The sequence below is a fragment of the Anabrus simplex genome, chromosome 10, assembly GCF_040414725.1.
Source record: "Anabrus simplex isolate iqAnaSimp1 chromosome 10, ASM4041472v1, whole genome shotgun sequence".
NCBI lineage: Eukaryota > Metazoa > Arthropoda > Insecta > Orthoptera > Tettigoniidae > Anabrus > Anabrus simplex.
This window is the reverse complement of record NC_090274.1, coordinates 32,105,545-32,130,343: the sequence shown is the minus strand read 5'-3', so window position 1 is coordinate 32,130,343 and position 24,799 is coordinate 32,105,545. Positions and strand designations below refer to the sequence as shown.

The 24,799-nt window shown below is 40.8% G+C and overlaps 1 protein-coding gene across 1 annotated transcript; it reads left to right on the top strand.

Annotated features, from left to right (window-relative positions):
- Window positions 1-725: 725 nt before the first annotated feature.
- LOC136881782 (zinc finger protein OZF) lies at window positions 726-24,503 on the top strand. The gene is made up of 4 exons (XM_068229322.1): window positions 726-860; window positions 2,776-2,853; window positions 10,790-10,842; window positions 18,317-24,503. The coding sequence occupies exons 1-4, from the start codon at window positions 726-728 to the stop codon at window positions 19,167-19,169; spliced, it is 1,119 nt and encodes a 372-aa protein (XP_068085423.1). The 3' UTR covers window positions 19,170-24,503.
- The last annotated feature ends 296 nt before the right edge of the window (window positions 24,504-24,799 follow it).

The following is a 24,799-nucleotide window of genomic DNA, read 5'->3' as shown; positions in this document are numbered from 1 at the left end:
TTGAGCACCTTCAAATACCACCGGACTGAGCCAGGATTGAACCCGCTAAGTTGGGGTCAAAAGGCCAGTGCCTTAACCGTCTGAGCCACACAGGCCGGCTCGCACTATTTTACTGGTACACTACGCCCGTGGTAGGTTTCAGCGTTATCAGATCAGTACAGCTTGCGCTGTTGCGATGTAAAGATGGCCGCGCCACTCTCTGTTTGCACCAAGGAAGAACAGCGTTCTGTAATCCATTTTTTTTGTGGTCTGAGGGTGTACCAGGAGCGGAAATTCATAGAAGACTTTCAGCACAATACGCAGACAATGCTTTGCCACAGCGAATTGTTTACCAGTGGACTGAACAGTTCAAAATAGGTCGCACGAGTCTGAAGTATGAGGAAAGATCTGGGGCGTCCATCTGCAGCCGTAACTGATGCCAGTATTGAACAAGTGCGTGATATGATCCTGAATAACCGGCGAGTGAGTGTTGATGACGTGGCAAACCATATGCACATTAGCCATGGTTCTGCGTATGGAATCATGCATGCCAGACTTAACGTTCACAAAGTCTGTTCGAGATGGGTTCCAAAACAACTCGATGAAGAGCAGAAGCACAATCGTGTGAGAATCTGTCAGCATCTACTGGACTGTCATGCTAACGAAGGTGAAACGTTTCTAAAACAGATCAAACTGCAGATGAAAAATGGGTTCACCAATTCGATCCACAGAGCAAATGTCACAGCATGAAATGGAAGCATTCTGGATCCCCACTCAAAAAGAAATTTAAGGGTCAACCTTCTGCAGGAAAAGTGATGCTCACAGTGTTTAGGGACTCTCAAAGGTCAATCCTGGAGCATTACCATGAAAAGGAGGAAACAGTAAACTGTGAATGTTACAGTAAACAAGCTGAAACCTGCAATTCGCAACAAACGCAGAGGTCGATTGTCGGAAGGAGTTCTTTTGTTACATGGCAATACACGTCCACATACCGCTGCCCACACAACACAAACTCTTCAGATGCTGCGTTTCGAGGTGTTGAAGCATCCTGCGTACAGTCCCGATCTTGCTCCATTGGATTACCATCTCTTTGGTCCACTTAAAAATTCTCTAAGAGGCTGTTGATTCAGCTCCAATCAACAGGTGAGGGACGCGGTGTATACGTGGCTTGCTGCGCAACCAAAAACGTTTTTTGCAGAGGGAAACAGAAAGCTTGTGAAACGGTGGACCACGTGCGCAGGGTGACTATGTTGAAAAATGACATCAATAAAAAGCGTGTACTCTTTTTGTAATGAATTATAAAAATTGATTGCAGATACTTATTGACTTATGCTCGTACATCTGTTATAATGTGATTAGTCGACACCAATATGGAATTCAATATGGCATTTAATACATGCAAAGAACTCATTTTGTGATCTATTCTCACATCGACCTGATGATTATAATAAATGTCTTTAATTGCCGAAAACAATGTACCCCTGATTCTATAATCACTCAGAAAGGCCAACATATTTTCCCTTCATACAGTGTCACACTTTCTGTGGATCTATGTCCAGCTCCATGGCTAAAGGGTTAGCGTATTGGCCTTTGGTCACAGGAGTTCCGGGTTCGATTCCCGGCAGGGTTAGGAATTTAAATCATTGGTTAATTTCGCTGGCATGGGGGATGAGTGTATGTGTCGTCTTCATTGTCATTTCATCATTACGACGCGCTGGTCGCCTACGGGAGTCAGATCAAAAGACCTGCACCTTCTTACTTACAAAATTATTTTAATATCCTCCTAGTCAATACTATAATATTTTATACATCTAATTAAGATGAAACTTTACACATACATAGACATGTTTCGACCCGGCATTGGGTCATCCTCAGTAAGACATATATAATGAATTAAAAACATCAGACACACAAATGAAATGTAAGTTAAAAAGTTTTTCTTAAAAAGCATGATGAAAGTTAAAAACTGTGAAATGGTAATCGTTAAAACAGTCTTGAGCTAGAGGTCTTTCTGTTTCAATGTTTTTGTTGTCCCTTGGTGTGGTTCAGCTAGTATCTGGAAACTGTTAGCTTAGTTGTTATGTTCCAACATGAGCTGATACATATAAGCATTACTGAAGTAGAGCCATCTAATTTATAGTGTTATGTTGTCTGCTTGTATCCGTATTCTCTGACTATGGTGATATAAGCGGGCCAGGTAACACTAAATAAATGTTTAGCTAACATTCCATTTTGTGTGTCCGATTTTAAAAATTAATTATATATGTCTTACTGAGAATGACCCAATGCCAGGTCAAAACATGTCTATGTATGTGTAAAGTTTTGTCTTAATTGGACGTAAAAAGTGTCATAGTATTGACTAGGAGGATATTAAAATAATTTTGTACAATTTTGTATGATGTTCAATCGTCAATATGGATCTAACATGAGATTCATAGTCTGTAATAGACCTGCATCTGGCAAGCCGAACATGTCCTCGGACACTCCCGGCACTAAAAGCCATACGCCATTTCATTTTTTCCAGATCTATGAAACATAAGCATAACCTTTTATTCTTCTTGTACCATTTTTCAGCTACTTAACGCTTACTGAAAACTTAGTTCTGATTTAGACTATGAGGAATAAACTCCAGAAATGACAGGCAAGGATAAACATGAAAATGCAAAAGGACTTCCTCCACAATATATGAAGATCTGTTCGCTATTTTGACCACTTCCCAAAAGATTTGACTGGGATTGGTTCGGGAAAGTGCATGTATAACTGACAACGATTAAGAATTTTCACTTCTCTTTCCAGGGATCTCTCTCCGAGGTGGAGAGTATTGCTGAAGTTGAAGTTAAGATTGAACCAGAAATCTGTGAATTGATTCTTGAGGTAAGGCAACTACTGTATATACAGTAATTCAAAGTATTTGAGACTCAAAAATTGGACTTTGAATTATGCTATTTCGAATTAATCAGCAATCTGAAACTCCAGTGTTTTCTTGCCAATGAAGTATTAATTACACAAAATTATTTTAATCATGTAACAAGACCCTGTTGAACATTTAATCATTTGACATTGTTGTACAACCTGTGACAATAAAATTCGGTGAATGAAGTCAGAACGGTCGATCTGGTAACCCTGGCAACACACAATGCTGCACCTGCGCAGCAGCATGTTTTGACCACCTGCTCCCAACGTTGTTCAGTTGAGCAATCGTGTGTGCCGTGTAAGACCTGTTTGACACAGTTGGTTCTGAACTGCGAACAGGAACATGAACGACCAAAAGAGCAATGTACAGTTGTGTTTTAAGCTTGGCAGGACACCGAAAGAAACGCATGCGATGTTCGTACGTGTTTATGAAGATCAGGCACTATCCTTGAAGTGTGTGTATGAGTGATTCGCTCGCTTTCAAAGAGGCCGAGAAACTGTTTCTGACAACCCCCGTAGCGGAAGACGGGCGACCACCGTCAATGGCGAAAACATCCCAAACGATCGGCGATTAACTGTGCGCATGATAGCAGATGAACTGAAGATTAACCGTGAATCCGTGCGACAAATCGTTACCCCGAAGTTAAGGAAGAGGAAAACGTGGTCTCGTCTTGTGCCACATCACTTGACTGACGATCAGAAGCAGGCACGTTTAGAGGCTTCACAGGATTTTGTACAAACGGCGGATTTTTTGAACTGTATTGTCACTGAGGATGAAATCTGATGTCTCAGGTAAGACCCTGAAATGAAACGGCAAAGCAAGGAATGGCGTTCTCCAGGATCCCTTAGTCGGAAAAATGTCAGAGCCGAAAAGTCACTCATCAAAACGATGCTCATCACCTTTTTCCACAAGGAATTTCTATGTGCCGGAACGACGTTGAATGCTGCATGGTACACTGAAATTTTGACTCTTTTCATGAAACGTGTACGCAGGGTACGACCCCAGTACGCAGAACAAAGTTCATGGTTTTTTGTTCATGACAATGCTCGCCCACACAACCAATATCATCGAAAACAGTTCATGCAAAAAAGGGGATGGTGCAACTTGAACATCCCCCATACTCACCAGATCTCAGTCCCCCAGACTTCTTCCTATTCCCACGACTCAAACTCGCTTTGAAAGGAAAGATATTTGATATTGATGACGATTCCCAATAGGGAATCTGAAATATTTGTCCCGGATGAGTAATTTATAATGCGAATATAAATGGTCTGTTATTAGACATAAATTTTCCAGCTAACTTATTGCTGGTTGCCATCGTTTCACCCCCGTGTGCTAGGTTGGGCTCATCAGTTGATACCTAGCACACCTACCAAGACACATGGCTAGTGCTTACTGTGGAGGCCACTGCTTAGGCCGCTTGGAGCCACCGGCAGTGCCAATGCACTATGAGAGACTGTCTCACTACCAAAAATTGATGCGTGCTTGGCCATCAGATGAGATGATTCCCATAGGGAATCTGAAATATTTGTACCGAATGGGTGAATTTATAATTCCAATATAAATGGTCCGTTATTGGACATTATATGGGAATCGTCATCTATATCGTCTGATGGCCAAGCAGGCATCAATTTTTGGTAATGAGACAGTCTCTCATAGTGCACTGGCACTGCCGGTGGCTCCAAGTGGCCTTCGCAGTCGCCTCCACGGTATGCACTAACCATGCGTCTTGGTAGGTGTGCTAGGTACCAACTGACGAGCCCAACCTAGCACACGGGGGTGAAACGCTGGCAACCAGGAATGAGTTAGCTGGAAAATTTATAATGTCCAATAACGGACCATTTATATTGGTATTAGGAAAGAGATTTGACAGTATTCCTGACATCCAACTAGACGTGACGAGGCTTTTGAACACCGTCCCAAAGGAAGCCTTCTTGCAAAGTTTCCAGGACATGTATCACCGATCTCAACAGTGCATAATTATGGGAGGAGACTACTTTGAAGGACAGGAAGGTCACTGTCGTGCATTATTCATCTATGTAGATAGTACAGGACTATTCTCCGAACTTTGTCACAGGTTGTATTTTACAGTGGCATTTTTGTTCACACATTCATTTAGTGCACCTAAGACAGTGCATGGATTTTTTGACTAATTTTCAATTTCATTGCAACACAGTGCACAAGAAATAAAACAGCTGCGTGACACAGTACAAGCAATCCTGTTTTCTCAATGTGATTGGTAACAAATAGGTGCAATAAAAATAATAGGTTAATTCACTGTTACTGTACTCCACTTGAATGTGTAAGTGTCATTGCAATTCAGTCTGTCTAAAGTGGCAACAGCCAAGGTGAAATTTGTAACATTGTTTGTGAGATAAAAATGAGAACACCATAAAGCCTTCTGCGTGAGAGCATTTACGATGCTGTGATTTAAATTTAAGAATTTCATTTTTAAGTCCGTATTGAACCGAGAATAATAGGCAAGTAAAATTAAAAATCTGCCTTTTCAAAAATTAATATTAAACTAAAACATAAACACTAAAATTATTCTTGAAAAATGTTTAATGTTTATAAAGAAACTTTATACATGTTTCATCATTTCTGTTTCTGATCAATTGTGACAAGACCTTTTATTTAAATTGAGACTCTTCCTACTCTAAATAGAACTCAGGATTTTCAAGATTCCATATTGTGTAAAATAATATAAAGTGTCGTCCTAATTGTGACTGTCATATTTACAGAGAAACTCTATATGTGGTGTGACTTGTGTAACATTTCATTTATTGTAAGACTTTTTATTTATTTGAGAATCTTACAGTTATAAGTCGAACTCAATACTTTCAAAGTTCTAACTTGAGTGAAAAGAATTATATTGTGTTAAGTGTCGTTCTGTTCATGACTTCAAGATTTTGAAATTGTGATTATTTGAAGTTTTATTCTCCACATACTTTTAGGGGCATCATAAGTCCCATGCCTTTGCTGGCTGGACCTAGTGTTTACAGTGCACTATGTCTTCTGGTATAGGCTAGAACAATTTTGTTACTTTCATTGACCTGTCTCAGTCTTATCCTTGGTTTTGACAATATGAAAGTGACTGAGGTATGAGTGATGCTAGTAATGCCATGTAGCCAGTCCCTGCTATGAATGGTGTGAAAATGTTGCTCATAGGGTCGGTTGATGCATGCATTTCAGTGGGCTTGGCAGACTGATATGTAATAGCAATTTCTGGCTCGGTGAGGAAAGCAACGGGAAACTACCCCACTCCTCATTTTCCTAGTACACTTCTTCAGTGATGCCTAGGCCATCTATGACAGCTGATGGCAGAGCTGTTGAGGATCCAACCAGCGTTAGGGCTGACGACTGAACATACATACGTAAGTCCCATATTAAGAGTGTTTATATGTGCATTGATTTAATGATGATATGTATATTTTTCTCATATTTGGCTGAAGATGATGCTCACCAGCATTGAAACTAGTTCCAGGTAAATGTTATAGCTTATTTAGTTCAATATTAGTAAAGGAAAGGTGGATTTTTAATTTTACTTATCTATTATTTTCTATGAACCGTTTTCAAAAAATAATAATGCTTTACGTTTGGAGAAAACCTGGAGAATTCAATGTACATAGAAACATATTCACCAGCAATGTTAGCATCAGTCAGATTTCCAAAGTTTAAATCTCAGTTTTGAATATCAACTTTCATGCACTTACTGAGGCCAGCACTATTGATAGCAGGCAGCTATTTAACCTTGAAACAGGGTATGTAACATATGTATGTATGTATGTATGTATGTTCAGTCCTTAGCCAGAAGGCTTGTTGGATCCTCAACAGCTCCACCATTAGCTGTTATGGACGGCCTAGGCATCACTGAAGAGGCATACTAGGGAAATGAGCCGTAAGGTAGTTTTCCACTGCTTTCCTCACTGAACCAGAGGTTGCTATTACACATTAGTCCACCAAGCCCACTGAAACGCATGCACCAACTGATCGTATGAGCAAAATTTCACACCATTCATAGCAGGAACTGGCTGCATGAGGAATGGCATTAGTAGCATTGCTCATACCTCAGTCACTTTCATATTGTCAAAGCCAAGGATAAGACTCGCCCTACCCGGCTGACTAAAGGGGTTCTATAATGATAAAGGATAAGACTGAGACAGGTCAATGAAAGTAATAAAATTGTTCTAGCCTATACCAGAAGACGCACATGGAGGAGAAGAAGAGCGGTAATGGCTACAGCCCATACAAATAAAGGTGTTTGGTCTAGTGATATTCCAGGGGCTCGTATATTGATAGTTGTAGTAATAAAATTGACGGCTCCTATAGGTCTCACCAGCAAAGGCATGACAAGTATGCAAAGGCATTAAAAATCCATAGTATAGCATCAACATAAATTCACAGTGATCAACAATATATAGAATTTTAAAAAGCTGGAAAAGCACCATAAAAGGAAGTTTTTGTAGATGTAATCAAGGCAAGAAATATTGTAAACTAAATCAGTCAAGCCTACTGACTTTAAAGAAAGTCACTAATGAGTGCCAATTTTCATCATCATTAGTTACAATCAGATCTTGTTTTTCTGGGCAAAACAGTTCAAGATGACTGTAGAAGAAATAGCATCTCATACAACAGCAGTTCTGCAAATAGCATCGATAATATTCCATTTTTGTACTTCTGTTGATGGAATATTTCTTGAGATTCCTCCCAGAAGGAACTGGTGCAATCATTTCCTGTACCTGCAGTTAAAAGCAGAATGGCTGCTCTGGTCAAGAGGGTATAGATAGCTGGTCGTATTTGCGGGAAGATACAAAAGGCAAGCATTGTTTAAGGTCAGGTTGTGTTTATGTGGAGCACGCTGGTCTAACCGAAGACGAATATTTCTGTTTTTGCAGGCCATTTTCCTTTTTATGCAAATCAGCCAGGCTTTAAACAATTTGCCTGTGAATGCAAGGAAAATACTTGTTTTCGAAACACTGCAGATTTTCAAATTTTCCTATCCCTATTGGAGTTCATTTTCACTTCCATCAGAATTGCAGCACATCAGGACAGTATTCCTATCTTTATATGATTTCCCACCAGAACACTTACAAAAACTTTCTTCACTGCATACGAGTCCATTTTTCTCGCCATCGTTCGACATCTGCTATATAGTAGATTCTACTTGTTCTCACACACAGCTTGTCACATTGTGTTATGCTGCTCCTGATATCTCTGGAGCCATCCATTCAAACAACGCCATTCTAGCCCTAGCTTTAATGTCAACTCATTCACTTTAGCTTTTTGATCTTTGCCATCAAGAAGGTGGTGGTTATTTCAAAAATGCCTAAGCCACTCCAATTCTCATTCATTTATCAGTATTCTATCCTTGCATAGCTTGTGCTTCAATATTCTCCTGTTGTTTTAACCCGATGAGCTGATGCAGCCGGTCCACCACTGCTACGTCCATCTATAGACGGTGTGTGAGAACTTCAATTTTTTTGAGTTTCCCGGTTCACTCTCGAGCTCTTGATTCGATCTGTGGCATGTTCTGCCATCTGTTGGGCATTATGTAGAACTAATTGATCACGGCTTAAACAGAGCTTTTTGTAGACGTCTGTGGATCTCATCTGTGATGTAAACAAGCATGGCGGAATAACAAGCTAGTTGCTCTCGCAGCGGTGTTATTTTGGATCAAAGAATCTTTCACTTATTAACCACAGCGGAAAATGATGATAATGATGATGATTTTAATGAATTGTAAAGCGACTTTGAAATTGAGAGTATTTGTAAGTGAGAAAAAAGTGTCTTGTTCTAAACAAAGGAAGAAAGACACAGTGAGTTCAAAAGCTATGTCATCACTATTTCCGTGGCGGACGGATGACTTTTCTCCACCAGACTTTCAAGTAACTGTGACAGACTCTTGGAGCCAAGTAGTGTTTGATGACAGCCACAAAATCGTTAATGTTTTTAAACTATTCTACCAGGAGTTGGTGCAGCTGGTGGTTGTTGAAACAAATCAATATCACAAACAACTGGCGGAAAACATTGAGCTGTCACTAATTTCCAGGTTTAGAAAGTATTTTAAAATATCAACTTATGTACTTGTAAGGAGTTGCATGTATTCGCTGCCTACAGATTTTAGGAAATAATTTAATTTGGTAACTCTTTACTTTGTATAAAGATGATGCACGCATGGGCACAGAGAGTGTAATTTTGTTTTCTCTCAAATAATAATGAACATAAGTGTAGAATTTTCCATTTGTATTTATAAAGAACCAACATTTACAAATATTTTAGTGTACACGCATTTAATGAAACCCTCGCTTGGGGAACTGATAATCAAACAATTTGCATCGATAATAAAAGAAGAAAGGGGCCATGATTGCGACGATTATTATGTAAGAAAATAGCAGTTTATTGATAATTTCAAATTAAAACTCATCAGTTTTCACTTATAAACTCAGCACAGTTGTTTAACTGATGATTTATTATCTGTATTTTGAATTAAGCAATTCAAATTGCATGTAAAAGCATATTTGTATTCCAGGGACTTAAAAAAGTACTTCAAATTAGATGTTATTTTGAATTAAGCAGGTTTTACCACATTAGTATATTTTATTTATTAAGTGTGTGGAAAATTCTATTGAAACACCTCATCATGAATATTGCTTTTGTGTTCTTCTCAGACTTTCCACTACATTTTGGGAACAAACTAAATTCTTTCCTCACTGTACTGTGATCTTTCTAATTTATGTATGTAGGTTTGTGAGCAGATAAGCTGAAGTTTAATGATCATTATTATAATAAGCAGTGGGTCATCCCTGTCGTCTAGAGGCAGCGAGACTGCCTCTTACCAGAAGTCCCAGGTTCTATTCTCCACCAGGCTGAGGATTTTTAACTTGATCTGAGAGGTAATTTTAGGTTCATTCATCATATGTCATGTGCAATAGTGACCCCGGTCGAAAAATCCAGGAATAGCAGCCGACACAATTGTTCGACCAATAGTCTGCCACTTCGTAATCTGCCCTTTGGGCTAAGCAGGGGTCGCTTGGTAGGCCAAGCCCCATTAGGGATGTAGCGCTGTGGTTTTAAAAAGAAGTAGGTGAAAAGAAACAAGTGGCAAGATATTCTTTTATTTCAAAAATTAAGTTCCCATTAGGGAACAATTTCTTTTCAAGATCCCACATGTAGATCACATCATGAACAAGGATGCACTCTGTGGAGTCAGGAAATCATGTTAAGTCTTAACTTTCCTAGAACACAGGAAAATAGCCTGCCTGCTATTTCCATCCCATCTCTGAAATTACCAATACAGGCTGGCCTGGTACAACTATCAAATTAGTGTAGCTCTGGACTCCACCGTGGTGACACGTCATGTGATTCATCTCTGTAGGTTTTACATGTACGAATGTATGAGAAGAAGTGGGAAGAATTTCATTCTTTTGTAAAGTGTCATGAGATATGGACAACAAATAGCTTCAAAATTATCCAAAACGTATTTGAGATAATAAAACAGCTTTAATCTCCAATGTCGAGAGTCAAAAGGCTTGTTAGAAGTGTCTCAAAGTTAAGGCGGCCGAGCGTTGTGAGGCAAACTCTCGCCGCTGAGTACATATTCTCCCCCAGAGATGGAAAATGATTTGGAACTTCACTGTAACCTGTGAAGATGTGTAATTAAGAAATCAAATTTCAAACCCATACTGACCAGGCACTTGTTTTTTACTATACCTATCACACGGCACATATGTCAAAACTTGTGACTGCAATAGCCTCGTTAGAATTTGTTTTCCCCTCATGATGGTTCCCGTTCTCAACCTTGCGTCGCTGAAAACCTTGGATATGTTAGTGCGCCGTTAAACCACTTGGTGTGCAGTAGGATTCAACCCTGAAATGTATTTCTATGTTTTGTTGCAGGAAGACGCAACTGCTGATGGATCAAGTAGCAACCGCACTCCTGCTACTAATGAGTAAGTGCAAACCTTTATTTTAGAATTGAATTTGTGACTTTACTTTTATGTTTGAAACTCAAACAGATTGATCATCAGAGAAGTATCTTACAGACTAGAAGTTCCATTGTAGTGTGTATCAAGATGTATCACTATTTACAAGACGTGTTTCTGGAGTTTAGACATTTGGAAGCTCCTGAATTGTTTAAAAAATTGAGGTTGCAAGCAGTTCTTCATATATTTAGCATTTGAATGTTTTTCCACTCTCTATCATATTTTTCCAGCATCAGATATAGATTTGTACTTGGGTTTTTTTTTTTTTTTTTTTTTGAGACAATACATCCAGAGAAGACTGAACAGAATACAAAATCAGCAAGTGCTTTCAGATATCAGCGCAATTCGATCATCATATTCAATACTTTCTCGAGAACACGCACATGGCTCTAAGATCAAAACACACTCTTTCAAACATACTCTACATTTTTCTTTTATTATTGGTTTTATGATACAGATTTCAATTTGCATAGGGAACTTGAAATATTTGTCCTTAATGAGTACATTCATAATTCCAATATAATTGGTCTGTTACCTCATTGGTCTGCTATCTCATTCTTGGTTGTCAGCATTTTGCCACAGTGTGCCAATTTGGGTTAATCATTTGGTAGCTAGCACACTTAGCAAGACACATGGTTAGTGGAAATAGTGAAGGCCACTGCACAGGCTACTTGGAGCCACAGATGTCTCTTGGCACATGTGCAACACATCTCATACCCACAGGAAAAGTAATGGAAGATGAGGATGTTACACATGTTGTAATTTGCACACATGCATAGAGAGATGATAATAATAATAATGGTCTTTATGTCCTAACTATTTTTATGGTTTTCAGATGTACCAAGGTGCTAGAATTTTGTCCTGTAGGAGTTCTGTTATGTGCTGGTGAACCTACAGACACAAGGCTGGCATATTCGAGAACCTGTAAGTGCCACCGGACTGAGCTGAGATTGAACCTGTCCACTTAAGCTCGCACTTGGCACACGCATGGAGAGAAGCGTTACATTCTTGCGATTTTGACCATCATCCTCAAGACTCTAGTGAAAAGAATAATTGTCCTTAGCAGTTGAACCCCTGGCCCTTTCCTCTAGATCTTCCATTGCATAAAGAGATACAAAGTTTTCCATTATTCTTTGTTATGTGCCCAAAGACTTCAGGTCTCTTTGTTTGATGATCTCACTCAATTTTCGTCATTTAAATCTTTATCTGACTTGGGCTAACCCAGGTGTCCCCTGGCATTGGCTTGTTTTAGTGCTCTGGTGTCCATGTTCATAATATTATTTTTTTCTTTTTGTGAGGCTCCAAAAGTCTGACCTTAAACGTGCATCTGTTAGAATCCCTGAACAAGGTAAACACTAGTCAAATATTTCATTTTCAGTTCACTGCCACCATTGCTTCACGAAATAAGTGTTGACATATTCTAGCGGAACATCTTGAAAGTGTAGTAAAGTACATTTGCGCAGATGATGAAATTTTGCAATGAAATTATAATTCCAGATTTAGAATAGCTTGACAGCAGTGTATCATACTGTAGGGATAGAAAGTGATCCCCGTCCCGGCGATTGTGAAAGTGAAAATATCACGACTACATCCATAGTGCTTTACACATCGGCTGCAAAGATAGGCAGTGACATTTTTCAACAATAGCTACATTTCCAGGTAATTCCAGAATAAAAAATTGATATGAGACACAAAACTGACCCATTCTCATTTTCCAAAAATTTCCCTAGACAAAGATTTAGTGAATTAAATTGCGATGGAAAAAGAATTGCTATGCATGAAAGCTCCTCAGTATACATCTCCTCACCCACATAATAACTACTTTAGAAGTAATGTGGTCACATCTGGGAATTTTATTCATTTTAGGAGTGGACAGATACCCTCATGTCAAGGAAAATTGATCTGAGAGAGCCCTTCTTTCCAAACACGTTACGGCCAAAGTACACTGACTGACAGAGCAAATGCAACACCACGAAGGAGTGGTCAGAACTTTATGCCAATTGCAGGGTAGACTGACGTCACTGAGGTATGCTCATGATGTGAAATGCGCCGCTGTGCTGCGCACGTAGCGAACGATAAATGGGACACTGCGTTGGCGAATGGCACCCTTCGTACCGTGATTTCTCAGCCGACAGTCATTGTAGAACGTGTTGTCGTGTGCCACAGGACACGTGTATAGCTAAGAATGCCAGGCCGCCGTCAACGGAGGCATTTCCAGCAGACAGACGACTTTACGAGGGGTATGGTGATCGGGCTGAGAAGGGCAGGTTGGTCGCTTCGTCAAATCGCAGCCGATACCAATAGGGATGTGTCTACGGTGCAGCGCCTGTGGCGAAGGTGGTTGGCGCAGGGACATGTGGCACGTGCGAGGGGTCCAGGCGCAGCCCGAGTGACGTCAGCACGCGAGGATCGGCGCATCCGCCGCCAAGTGGTGGCAGCCCCGCACACCACGTCAAGCGCCATTCTTCAGCATGTGCAAGACACCCTGGCTGTTCCAATATCGACCAGAACAATTTCCCGTCGATTGGTTGAAGGAGGCCTGCACTCCCGGCGTCCGCTCAGAAGACTACCATTGACTCCACAGCATAGACGTGCACGCCTGGCATGGTGCCGGGCTAGAGCGACTTGGATGAGGGAATGGCGGAACGTCGTGTTCTCCGATGAGTCACGCTTCTGTTCTGTCAGTGATAGTCACCGCAGACGAGTGTGGCGTCGGCGTGGAGAAAGGTCAAATCCGGCAGTAACTGTGGAGCGCCCTACCGCTAGACAACGCGGCATCATGGTTTGGGGCGCTATTGCGTATGATTCCACGTCACCTCTAGTGCGTATTCAAGGCACGTTAAATGCCCACCGCTACGTGCAGCATGTGCTGCGGCCGGTGGTACTCCCGTACCTTCAGGGGCTGCCCAATGCTCTGTTTCAGCAGGATAATGCCCGCCCACACACTGCTCGCATCTCCCAACAGGCTCTACGAGGTGTACAGATGCTTCCGTGGCCAGCGTACTCTCCGGATCTCTCACCAATCGAACACGTGTGGGATCTCATTGGACGCCGTTTGCAAACTCTGCCCCAGCCTCGTACAGACGACCAACTGTGGCAAATGGCTGACAGAGAATGGAGAACCATCCCTCAGGACACCATCCGCACTCTTATTGACTCTGTACCTCGACGTGTTTCTGCGTGCATCGCCGCTCGCGGTGGTCCTACATCCTACTGAGTCGATGCCGTGCGCATTGTGTAACCTGCATATCGGTTTGGAATAAACATCAATTATTCGTCCGTGCCGTCTCTGTTGTTTCCCCAACTTTCATCCCTTTCGAACCACTCCTTCTATGCATTTGCTCTGTCAGTCAGTGTATTATTTTCGATGATTGTTACAAATATCAAAATTTCTTCATATTTTGGATAGTCAGGCACAACCAGCTGAAAAACTACTGATCAGGTAAAAAAATATTTTTCATGTAGGAAGTATTATTTATTAATGTAAAATTTTGTTTTGAAATACCGATTAATTTTGGGGTTTTTTAAACAATAGTGTTTTTATGCAGCTTGAGGACTGAAGCTTTAAGTGGCCTGTCAGGATGTGACGTGCATTTAAATACCCTATGCGCGAGACAGGGTTAACATTGCTATGCTTGTGCAGTGGTCACTTGGTCTATTCCTGAGGTCCCTAGCAACTTTCAGTAAACTTACAATTAAAGTTTCTTATGAAGCTTTGGTCAGTGTCCAAGGATTGAAGTCTTTTTGTAACTATTGAAGCCTTCAGTGCAAGGCTGAGCTCTGTGGTGTTCTGTCTTTCTATTATCAAGATAGTGAGTTTGATTCTGACTCAAGTTGGTGGTGTTTGTGGTTGTTCAAATGAAGCAATCGCACGTTTTGGCTTACGAGTTGTTAAAGAATTGAATCTCTGCAGCAGAGCAAATGGTGCATTTTTGTAAAGATGCACGTTTCATTCTCTGCATGTATTCTGCAGTAAATATTTGTCCCAACAAACACAGCTGGATGATGCATTTGTTATAAAGCATGGTAGTGTATCAATTTGAGTGGCATTTATTTTTCTCTGATGTGTATTTAATGAAATGCTCCCTCTGTGGATCAGTGGTAGAGTGTCTGCCTCCGGATCCCATGATTGCGGGTTCAAACCCAGCAGAGGTAGTTATTTTTGAAGGGTGGAAAAAAGTCACTTTGACAAAGCATGTTGTACAATGTTGGCATATAAAAGATCTCAGGTGACACGTTCAGTTCAAACTCACCCATTTGTTGTTCAAAAGATATCTGGATTACTGTCTCTCGGGGATTAAAACGGAACATCAAAATTGACAGATTGGCAGCCTAGATGATGTTAAATCAAAATGCTGACACAGTAGCTGAGGTCATGCAATGATGATGATGCTGATGCTTGTTGTTTTAAGGGGCCTAACATCGAAGGTCATCGGCCCCTGCATGATTATTATTATTATTAATGAAATTATGGATATGAAGTCTATATGTATTTCTCAAGTCATCAGCACTGGAGACTAGTGGCATCCTCAAACAGAGCCAAAAAAAAAAAAAAAGATAGCAGCGCCATATTGAGCCGCACTGGGCAGGATGAGAAGTAAGGTAGTTTGCAATGCTTTCCTCACGAAGCTAAAAAGTGTTATTTGCAGCATGACCAAACATACTGTCACTCTGATGGAATCTTCAACAAAATATGTCCTCATTGGTGATGTAGTCTACTCATGAACATTCAGCATTCTCGGTACATCCACATTTCAGTGACCAACGGTTGGTTCAATGACAATGTCCTTAATGTCCGTCCTTCGACGCTGTAAAGCAGCACTGGTAACATGTAACACTTCTCAACTCACCGGTGAGTTTCCATGCGGTACATAAATATTTAAAACTAGCTGATGTATCCGTGCTTCGCTACGGGATTCTCAGAAAGACTGGCTTGGTGGTTTTCCTAACTGAATTCAAGGTAGGTCATTACAAAAACGTCCGTAGGAATGTAGTGATTGAAAGCAATGTTATCATATAAAATACTCGATCAAATGAAAAACCGCACACTTTCTCACTTTCAACGAACACTACTACAGTGCCGATCTAACAGTGCAAAGTTCCAGAGCTGGAATAACCAGGTCGCAAACTGCCATGAACATTCCTCTGTCATTATTCCGTTATATATGCATACTACTCATTCCAATCAGTGCCTCAGAGTAGGGATTGAATAGCTCGAATGCTATGATGAACAGTGTGTTACGTACCAGTAATATCAGAAAATGTATGAACCAGAGGAATAGCATGTTAAAGAAGAAAATTATTTAACTCCCCAGCTACTTCCCGCCAATATACAGGCAGTCTGTTACACTCGGTACGGCCAGACGAGTTGGCCGTGTGGTTAGGGGCGCGCAGCTGTGAGCTTGCATCCGGGAGATAGTGGATTCGAACCCCACTGCCGGCATCCCTGAAGATGGTATTCCGTGGTTTCCCATTTTCACACCAGTCTGTACTTAATTAAAGCCAAGGCCGCTTCTTTCACACCCCTATTCCTTTCCAATCCCATCGTTGCCATAACACCTACCTGTGTCGGTGCGACGTAAATCAAATTAAGAAACCCCAGTACGCTGCAGTAATCCTATCTATCGGGGATGAGTGGAAACAGAAGAGAAAAAGCTCATCACAACAAACAATGGTCAATGTAATATTATTGTTGATAAAGTTTATGAGTTTTCTATATTGCAGGCCTTCACATTAGTTTTCTTTCGACTCTGTGATATTAGGGCGTCTTACAAAATTATTTATGTCGTAGACTGTAGTTCCTTATTCTCAGACTTTACATATCGATTTTCACTAAATTCTGTTTACCCATTTTCTCTTGACTCGGCGCTGATATGGACTTAGTAACAAAAATTCAAATTCATGAATATCTCTGTGATTATATGCAGTAGCCTACGGTAACAATGTATAAGACATAAGTGATCGGAAATTAAGTAACTTCTTACATAACTACCACTAACTTACGACATAACTAATAATAATAATTATGTTATTTGTTTTACGTCCCACTAACTACTTTTTAAGGTCTTCGGAGACGCTGAGGTGCCGGAATTTAGTCCTGCAGGAGTTCTTTTACGTGCCAGTAAATCTACCGACATGGGGCTGTCATATTTGAGCACCTTCAAATACTACCGGACTGAGCCAGGATCGAACCTGCCAAGTTGGGGTTAGAAGGCCAGCGCCTTAACCGTCTGAGCCACTCAGCCTGGCACGACATAACTAAATTTATGTTAGTTATGTAATATTTATCGATACGACCACTAATAACATAAATAACTTATTTGAGAATTACATTTTAGGCCTTCCCCTAAACTACCATTTCACTCAGTGTGAATAAAATAATTTGTAGCCTAGATTGAAGTGGTTCATCACCCGACTTTATATACCGATTTTAATTAAATTCTCTTAAGCCGTTTTCTCATGATGTGTGTACATACATACATAAATTACGGAAAAGTAAAAAATGCATTTCCTTGTTACTGTGCACATGACCGATACAGAAAAACCATTCTTTTCAAATTCTGAGCAATGTGCAGACATTTCAGGCCTTCCCAAAACTACCATTTTCCTCAGCGTGAATACAATTATGTATAACCTATATTGTAGCAACTTATTTCCTGTCCTTGTCTACCGATTTCCATTAAGATACGACCACTAATAATTTAAATATTTGAAAATTGAATTTTAGGGATTCCCCTAAACTGCCATTTCACTCAGCGTGAATACAATTATTTATGGCCTAGATTATATAGACTTATTATCCCGACTTTGCATACCGATTTTCATAAAGACACGACCACTATTAACAAATATTTGAGAATTAAATTTCAGGCCTTCCCCTAAACTACCATTTCACTCAGCGTTAATAAAATAATTTATGGCCTAGATTGTAGCAGTTCATCACCCGACTTTACATACCAATTTTCATTAAATTCTCTTCAGCCGTTTTCTCGTTATGCGTGTACATACATACAGACAGAAATTACGTAAAAGTAAAAAATGCATTTCCTTGTTTTTGTGGACATGACCGATATAGAAATACCATTCTTTTCCAATTCTGAGCAGTGTACAGACAAAACTCTTGTTTTTATATATACAGATAGTTATATGTGAATCAGCCTTGTCAGTACGCTTATCAACAGTGAGTTTCCAGTCGGAAGTCACTATTGCGCACGAGATATTTTGCTTTTAGAAACACGCTTCTTGCAGTGCAGATTCTGCTTTTGATTCTCACATCCGGACTCCATTCATGTTTTAGCCAGCACCCTAGATACTTGTAATGTGACAAGTTTTGCTGATTACCATTCAGTTTTGTTTTCAACATGTTTATTTGAAGGCTCAAATAATGGATTTTTCGACTTCACCCTTTTGTTGATTAGAAATTGTTTTTTTATTTTTCCAGAAAAAGAAAATTAAATTCATCTGGAAAAAGAGTGCCCGAGCAGAATGACACCAGAGAAGAGCCATCAGAGGTATTTAAATGCGAGTACTGCCCAAAGACGTTCACGAAGAAAGGTCCTCTAACGATCCACATAAGGATACACACAGGAGAACGCAAATACGAATGTTTTGTCTGCGGAAAGAAGTTCACGCAGAGTGGGAATTTAAGAACTCATACCCGCTTACATACAGGCGAGAAGCTTTTTGAATGTCCAGTATGTGGCAAGCAGTTTGCCCAACCATCAAACGTTTCATCACACATGCTGGTACACTCAGGCGAGCCATTGTTCGAGTGTGTGACGTGTAAACTCAAGTTTTCCCATCGTGTTAGTTTTAAGAGACATATGATGAAACACAATGATTATAAAATACCAGAATGTCATATATGTACCAAGAAGTTCCTTGATGAACGCTTTCTGCAGAGACATTTAAATATCCATTCTGGAAAAGTTGGTTTTGAATGTTATATATGTAAGGAATCTTTCCCAGATATTGATAGTTTAAAGGAGCATAAAGTAGTCCACAAAACAGCAAGCCAGCCCGAGTGTGTTGTGTGCGGTAAGAAGGTGAGGAGTCGGAGCGCATTGAACATTCATCTGCGCGTGCACACAGGTGAGAGAACTCACGAATGTCCAGTGTGCGGTAAGTTATTCAAGAGACAGGATGCGGTCACCAGACATGTTTTGGTACACACCGGTGAGAAGACTTACGAATGTGACACCTGTAAAAAATGGTTCAACGATCGTGGGAATCTGCAGAAGCATTTGCGTGTGCATGAGCCACGTTGCACTGGACACGAAATGTCAGATGACTGATGTCTGTTGGTACGTTATATCATGATTTATATTATTGGCGAGGATCACAATCCTTGCATTTCAAATTTTGCCGTTAGCAAGTTGCTAATGAATGACAATGAGGTAAATGTTGAAACCGTGATGGGCCAAGCCTATCAAAATTCATTAAAGGAAGTATTGTTGGTTGATATTTAGAGGAATTGTTCACATGAGACATGGATAGAAGTGGCAACACTGAAAATTACTGATGGGACAGGTTGTGGTGCTGGCGTTTGATTTAAGTGGAAGTACAACTAGGTGATCATCCTCTCTGAACAAATTAGTAGACAAGAAATTTAAAATAAAACAAAATTATTTATTCAACGAAGGAATTTGGAAACACAGTACAAAATAAAGCAAAAAATTATTGAATTAGGCCTAAAAATTACTAACGAATCAAAAGGGAACTTCTGTTCCCTGAGTAACAGTACACTTGTAATTCACATACCCTTGATTAATCCACTGTTGCACATTAAGCGGATGATGAGATCAACAGTAGCCGGGTCATCAGCTAGTATGCGTTCGAGTGCTTCCTGCAGGCCAACGCTCCTTCTTAGGCCAGAGAGATCAGCACACTCTTTGAGGATGTGGGCCACAGTGAAGTCGGCACCACAAAAACACACTGGGGGGGGGTCTTCCCTCTTTAGGAGATAAGAGTGCGTAGATCGTCCATGATCTATCCTCAGCCTACACAGTACCATGGCCTCTCTTTATGAAGGCTAGAGAGCGGACCGCCACACGGTAGTTGTCTTCTTAATTGCTCTCAGCTTGTTGGGAGTTCAAATAGCTAGCCATTACAATTCCCAGGACGTCGACATGGTTCAACGTAGCTGAGAACAAATATCTTTAGCAGATACATTGATAGGTCTCGGGAGGTAAAGATACCGCTTCCTTTTGCAGCTTCGTCTGGAAGTTCGTTTCCCACAATCCGAACGTGGCTTGGAAGCCATGCGAAAGTGATTCTGATGCCAGCATCACTTAACCTAGCTAGATGGTCATGAATCTGCTGCACCCGTGGGTGTTGCGAGAAACAGGTTTCAATAGACCGCACGGAACTTAACGAGTTTGTACACATAAGAAAATGGTTTCTTTATCACCCAGTCCATACTTCAGAGCTTTTAGGATGGTGTAAAGCTACGCAGTATACACGCTACTTACACTAGGAAGCTAGATCTGCATGCTCATATCATCAGTCACTAAAGAGCAACCAACATTTCCTCCACTTTTAGAACCATCCGTGAAGATACGTCTCGCGGTCAGATACTGGCGAACAAAGTCCTGGAAATACCTCCGATAAATGGAGGAATCCATGCTCACCTAGGGTCCACGGAGTAGATCTAGACGTATATCCGGTCGCGGACCTAACCACGGAGGTATCTTGCTAAAAGTCTGTTAAAGACCACCACCGATATCTATATTTAATTCACGACACAAGCTATCAATTCGAAACCCGACCGGCTGTATGGCATTCGGCTGGTCTTGATACATCTGGTGGTATTGGGTACTAAAGATGCATTGATAGTTTGCTAGTAGCGGCATTTCACGAATTTTGGCAGTGTACATGAGTAGTAACTGCTGCCTCCGTATCCGGAAAGATGGAACTCCCGCGTCAGCGAGTAGGCCGGGAATGGGGCTAGTATGGAAAGCTCCCGTTGCCAACCTAACTCCACTATGGTGAATACTGTCTAAAAGCTCAATTCAGATTTTGATGCTGAGCCACGAGCTACACTACTATACCCCATTCGGGAGAGGACTGTTGCCGTGTAAAATCAAAGCAGCACCGCACGGTCAACCCCCCAGGAAGTGCCGCTGAGAAACTTAAGTGTGTTGAGTCTCTTCATGCAGGCAAGCTTCAGCTGACGGATGTGTGGCTGCCAGGTTAGTCTTTTATCAAAATGGAGACCCAACATTCTGCAGGTGTCCACCACTGGTAAGACACTGCTTCGCAAGCAGAGCTCTGGTTCATGATGCACAAGCCGACGTCGACAGAAGTGTACAACTGACGTTTTCGCTGCTGAAAATCAAAAAATCATGTTACAGGGCCCGTCTGTTGACTCGGTTAATAGCTTGCTGTAGCTGTCTCTCCACAAACGCCAACCTTCTGGAGCTGCCAAAAGATGATTTGTTGTTATTAGCAACAGCTCAGAACAAGGTCAGCTGAGACGTGCATCCGCAAATTAGAGCAAGAATTGAAGCAGCATTAGTTTTTATTGGTTATGTCCAAACCAACACAATGCGGCATATTTTAATTCTTAACCAAGAAGTTACCTTCCTTCGATAGGGAAAACTGTCACTGAGTGTACTTGTAATCCACAGCATAGTACGTCTGTTCGCTGCCAACACAACAGGCGCTGTTTTAGTTGTGTTCTTAAGGATCACCTTCCTTCCAATAACAATCTCTCCCCCTGCGAAATTTACGTCTAGAATCTGCCAAAAGGTGCAAAAATCAAAGAGACTCTAGGCCTTGCAAATCTAATGCTATCAAGACTGGAAGGTAACAAGGCAGGTTACATAGGAAAGATGAAAGAAAGGACCCTGACACAGGTAAGGGGAAGCAATGTCAGACTCAGCTAGAAGCCCCATGGTTACCAAACCAAGTTGAGAGCCCCTTGGGTCTCCTTTTATGATCAATTGTGGATGTATTCTATTGTCCCCTCCACCATAAAGGGGATTCTTTGTGTACGGTATACAGTAGTATTTCCAACCTCAAGACTAGAAAATTTGCTGCATGTGCATGGAAATTCGGCTACAAATATCAAAATTTAGCTACATTCTAAACCCCGAAGAATATCCCTCCTACTACTACTACTACTAGTGATGATTGTCAATATTAATACCTAACCACATATAAAAACTGACAAATTCATGTAATAGTAATTATACAAGTGTATATTAATTATGGTGTTGCCATTTCTGTCTCTTGGCACAAGCCAAAGTAAAACGTACCTTCCACGCAAGTATTCTATACAATTTTATTCAAGGAATGAGTAATTTCTCATGGGTCTTCAGAATGTGAGAAAATAAATGGGTAAATGTATAAAAGGTCTCTCTAGACAGTGAAGGGATCGAATCTCAGTTTGGCCACATTTTGACATTCTGTTACAAGCTATGTTTAACCAGATTTGGCTATGGTTGGAAATGCTTGTATAAGGAAACTAATTCAGCTTTGGGACAGGTGCCTAAATAGTGGCGGCAACTATTTGTAGACTCTTTGGAACTATTATCAGTATTGTAGCGATGTAGTATATGGTGACCAATGCACATGGTGCAGATTTCTGAACACCAGTCTATGTTTCAATTGAACAACCCTAAGCATACAGCTTTACATATGTAACACCTTTCAGCAACCAGTCTACAAACCTCTGTGAATTAACTTTGTGCCTCCAAATCTCCTTATTTGCAAGTAGCTCTGAGCTTCAAATGCTGAGCTGAGTCTTAACATCACCACATACCCTCCATGGTACTATTTGTGTACATAACCTGGGCTCCTGCATCAGTCTTGTACGAGGCCACTGCTGAAGCTGGTTTCAACCAGTGGCGTACACTTAGGGCTACAGAGGCTATCGATGCAGCTCAAACCTCAATTCAGAATGTTGGAAGTCTAAAGCATGTTATAATGTAGGCATATGAGACATTCTTCCATTTACAAAACTTGAAAGCAGTGCGAAAAAACATTGTGCGTATTTCTGAGAGCAAGGAATTGGAGACTCATATAGTAGCCCAGACTTTCGTTCCTCTCCCCTTGACTCACCTCACGCGACTTGCTGACGTATGTCTGATAGGTGCTGGGACCGGGGTGATAGCTGTGCTAGACTTTGTTCCGCCAGATCACCACTGCTATCAACCAACCATGCGTTACTCATAGTACATACTTCCTCACCGGACTTAATTATATAGATAACAGTCCGCTGGTATTTCACTCCCGTTTACTTCCTCTCTTGTAGGAAGACACTGCAGGGCTGCTGCTATAGGAGTAATATAGTTTTCTTTTTATAGGGAGATCTGCTAAAATGAAATGCATTCTTTCAGGTTTAATGTTCTCTTTTGTTGGTTGGAATCGAACCCGTGATCATGGGTTGGACACCACCACTGATCCCCCGAGGAAGCTAATTAATCAGTGAATGATGGGTACGACCACTGTAAAATTCTACTTGTTTATATAATAATAATAATAATAATAATAATAATAATAATAATAATGCTGCATGGCATCTGTATAGACTTGATGGTGACCTAATGAGGATAAAATGAATGGCAAAGACATCATAAACACCCAGTCCCAAAGCCAGGGGAATTAACAGTATGAGGGGGTTGATTCTGAAAATTGAACCCGGGCCATCGGACCAAAGGCAAGCATTCTATCCATTTAGCCACAAAACAGGACTTTAATTAGCTAAACGTTAGGCTACCATCTCCACTGATCAGGTGTTGAGTATTGATAATGGCAAAGGCCAGGGCAGTATCTTGTGAAACAGCCTTGACAACACAGCAGGCTTCTCCGTTGGCTGCAGCTCACTAAACCAACTATTGAAAAGGGGTAACCTAAGTCTAGCGGTAGCCCACGTCTTGATCCCAGCATACGCCACTAACTTCAACCATCATGTTCATTCTTAACTTGGCTTTTCTTGCCTCCTGTTAATGTTCCTGTTAGTACTAGCAATCAATCCCCCATGTTCATGTCTACTTCCTATTTATGAATGTGTACCCAATTTTCACTCACTCACAGCAGTCAGTCTGGAAACAGGTTAGTGTAAAGACAGATTCATCTGAGAGCAGACTTCTTTCTTACAGAATGTTGTTGACCGCAGCTGCGAGCTCACTGCATACATCCCAAGTACTTGATCATCCTCCTGCCAGTTTCATAATTATTATCTATCTGATATACAATCCTCTTAGGCTTTTCCCAACCAATTTCACTTTAAGTCTTGGAAACATTAATTTTTATACCGTACTTGCTGCATCTCTTCACATTTAGACTTCCAGGCATTTATTTTGTTGCAAAGTAAGTCAAACAAGGTGTGGGACCTTCACAGAGAACTTATAACAGATGGTCAAGTGATCTTGGCAGTTTGTAGAAACAATGTACTCTTGGTTGCTCAAGGATTTATTTTGAGATTTCTATTCTGTCCGGTAGGAATCTAATGTAAAATTAGGTTTACAAAAGTTTCCTGCTTTAAAATACACATATATATCTGTTAACTTGCTATTGATTTTACTGTCTAAAGGTGTGTGTATATATATGAGGGTTGGAACTTAAATAGTGGCAACACTGCTGTGGAGACGCTATGCAACAGAATATAATATTGTGGCTGATAGCACACGTTGGTTACATACGTACCTTACCTCAGAGCAAATGGACTCGCCCTTCCCACATCACCTGCGTGTGAACAAGCAAGAGAAACACGGTCACTTGTGAGCTGGCGGTCTAACGTAACGTCGCTGTTTTCCAAACAGGAACAACGGAGTTGGATCAAGAGTGAATGTGCCAGAGGTCGTACAGCATGACAGTGTCATCAAGATCTTCAAGACGCTTGCGGGGAATCTGCATTGCCTGACAGAACAGTGGCACATTGGGTAAAAGCCTGCAATGATGGTCTTACGAGCGTCAGTGA

What these genes read in the sequence shown, in the direction of transcription:
- LOC136881782 (XM_068229322.1), top strand. Translation starts at nt 726, where the DNA reads ATGAAATGGAAGCATTCTGGATCCCCACTCAAAAAGAAATTTAAGGGT. An exon ending in ACCATGAAAAGGAGGAAACA is followed by an intron (nt 861 to 2,775) that starts GTAAACTGTGAA and finishes TTCTCTTTCCAG; the next exon opens with GGATCTCTCTCCGAGGTGGA. An exon ending in TCTGTGAATTGATTCTTGAG is followed by an intron (nt 2,854 to 10,789) that starts GTAAGGCAACTA and finishes GTTTTGTTGCAG; the next exon opens with GAAGACGCAACTGCTGATGG.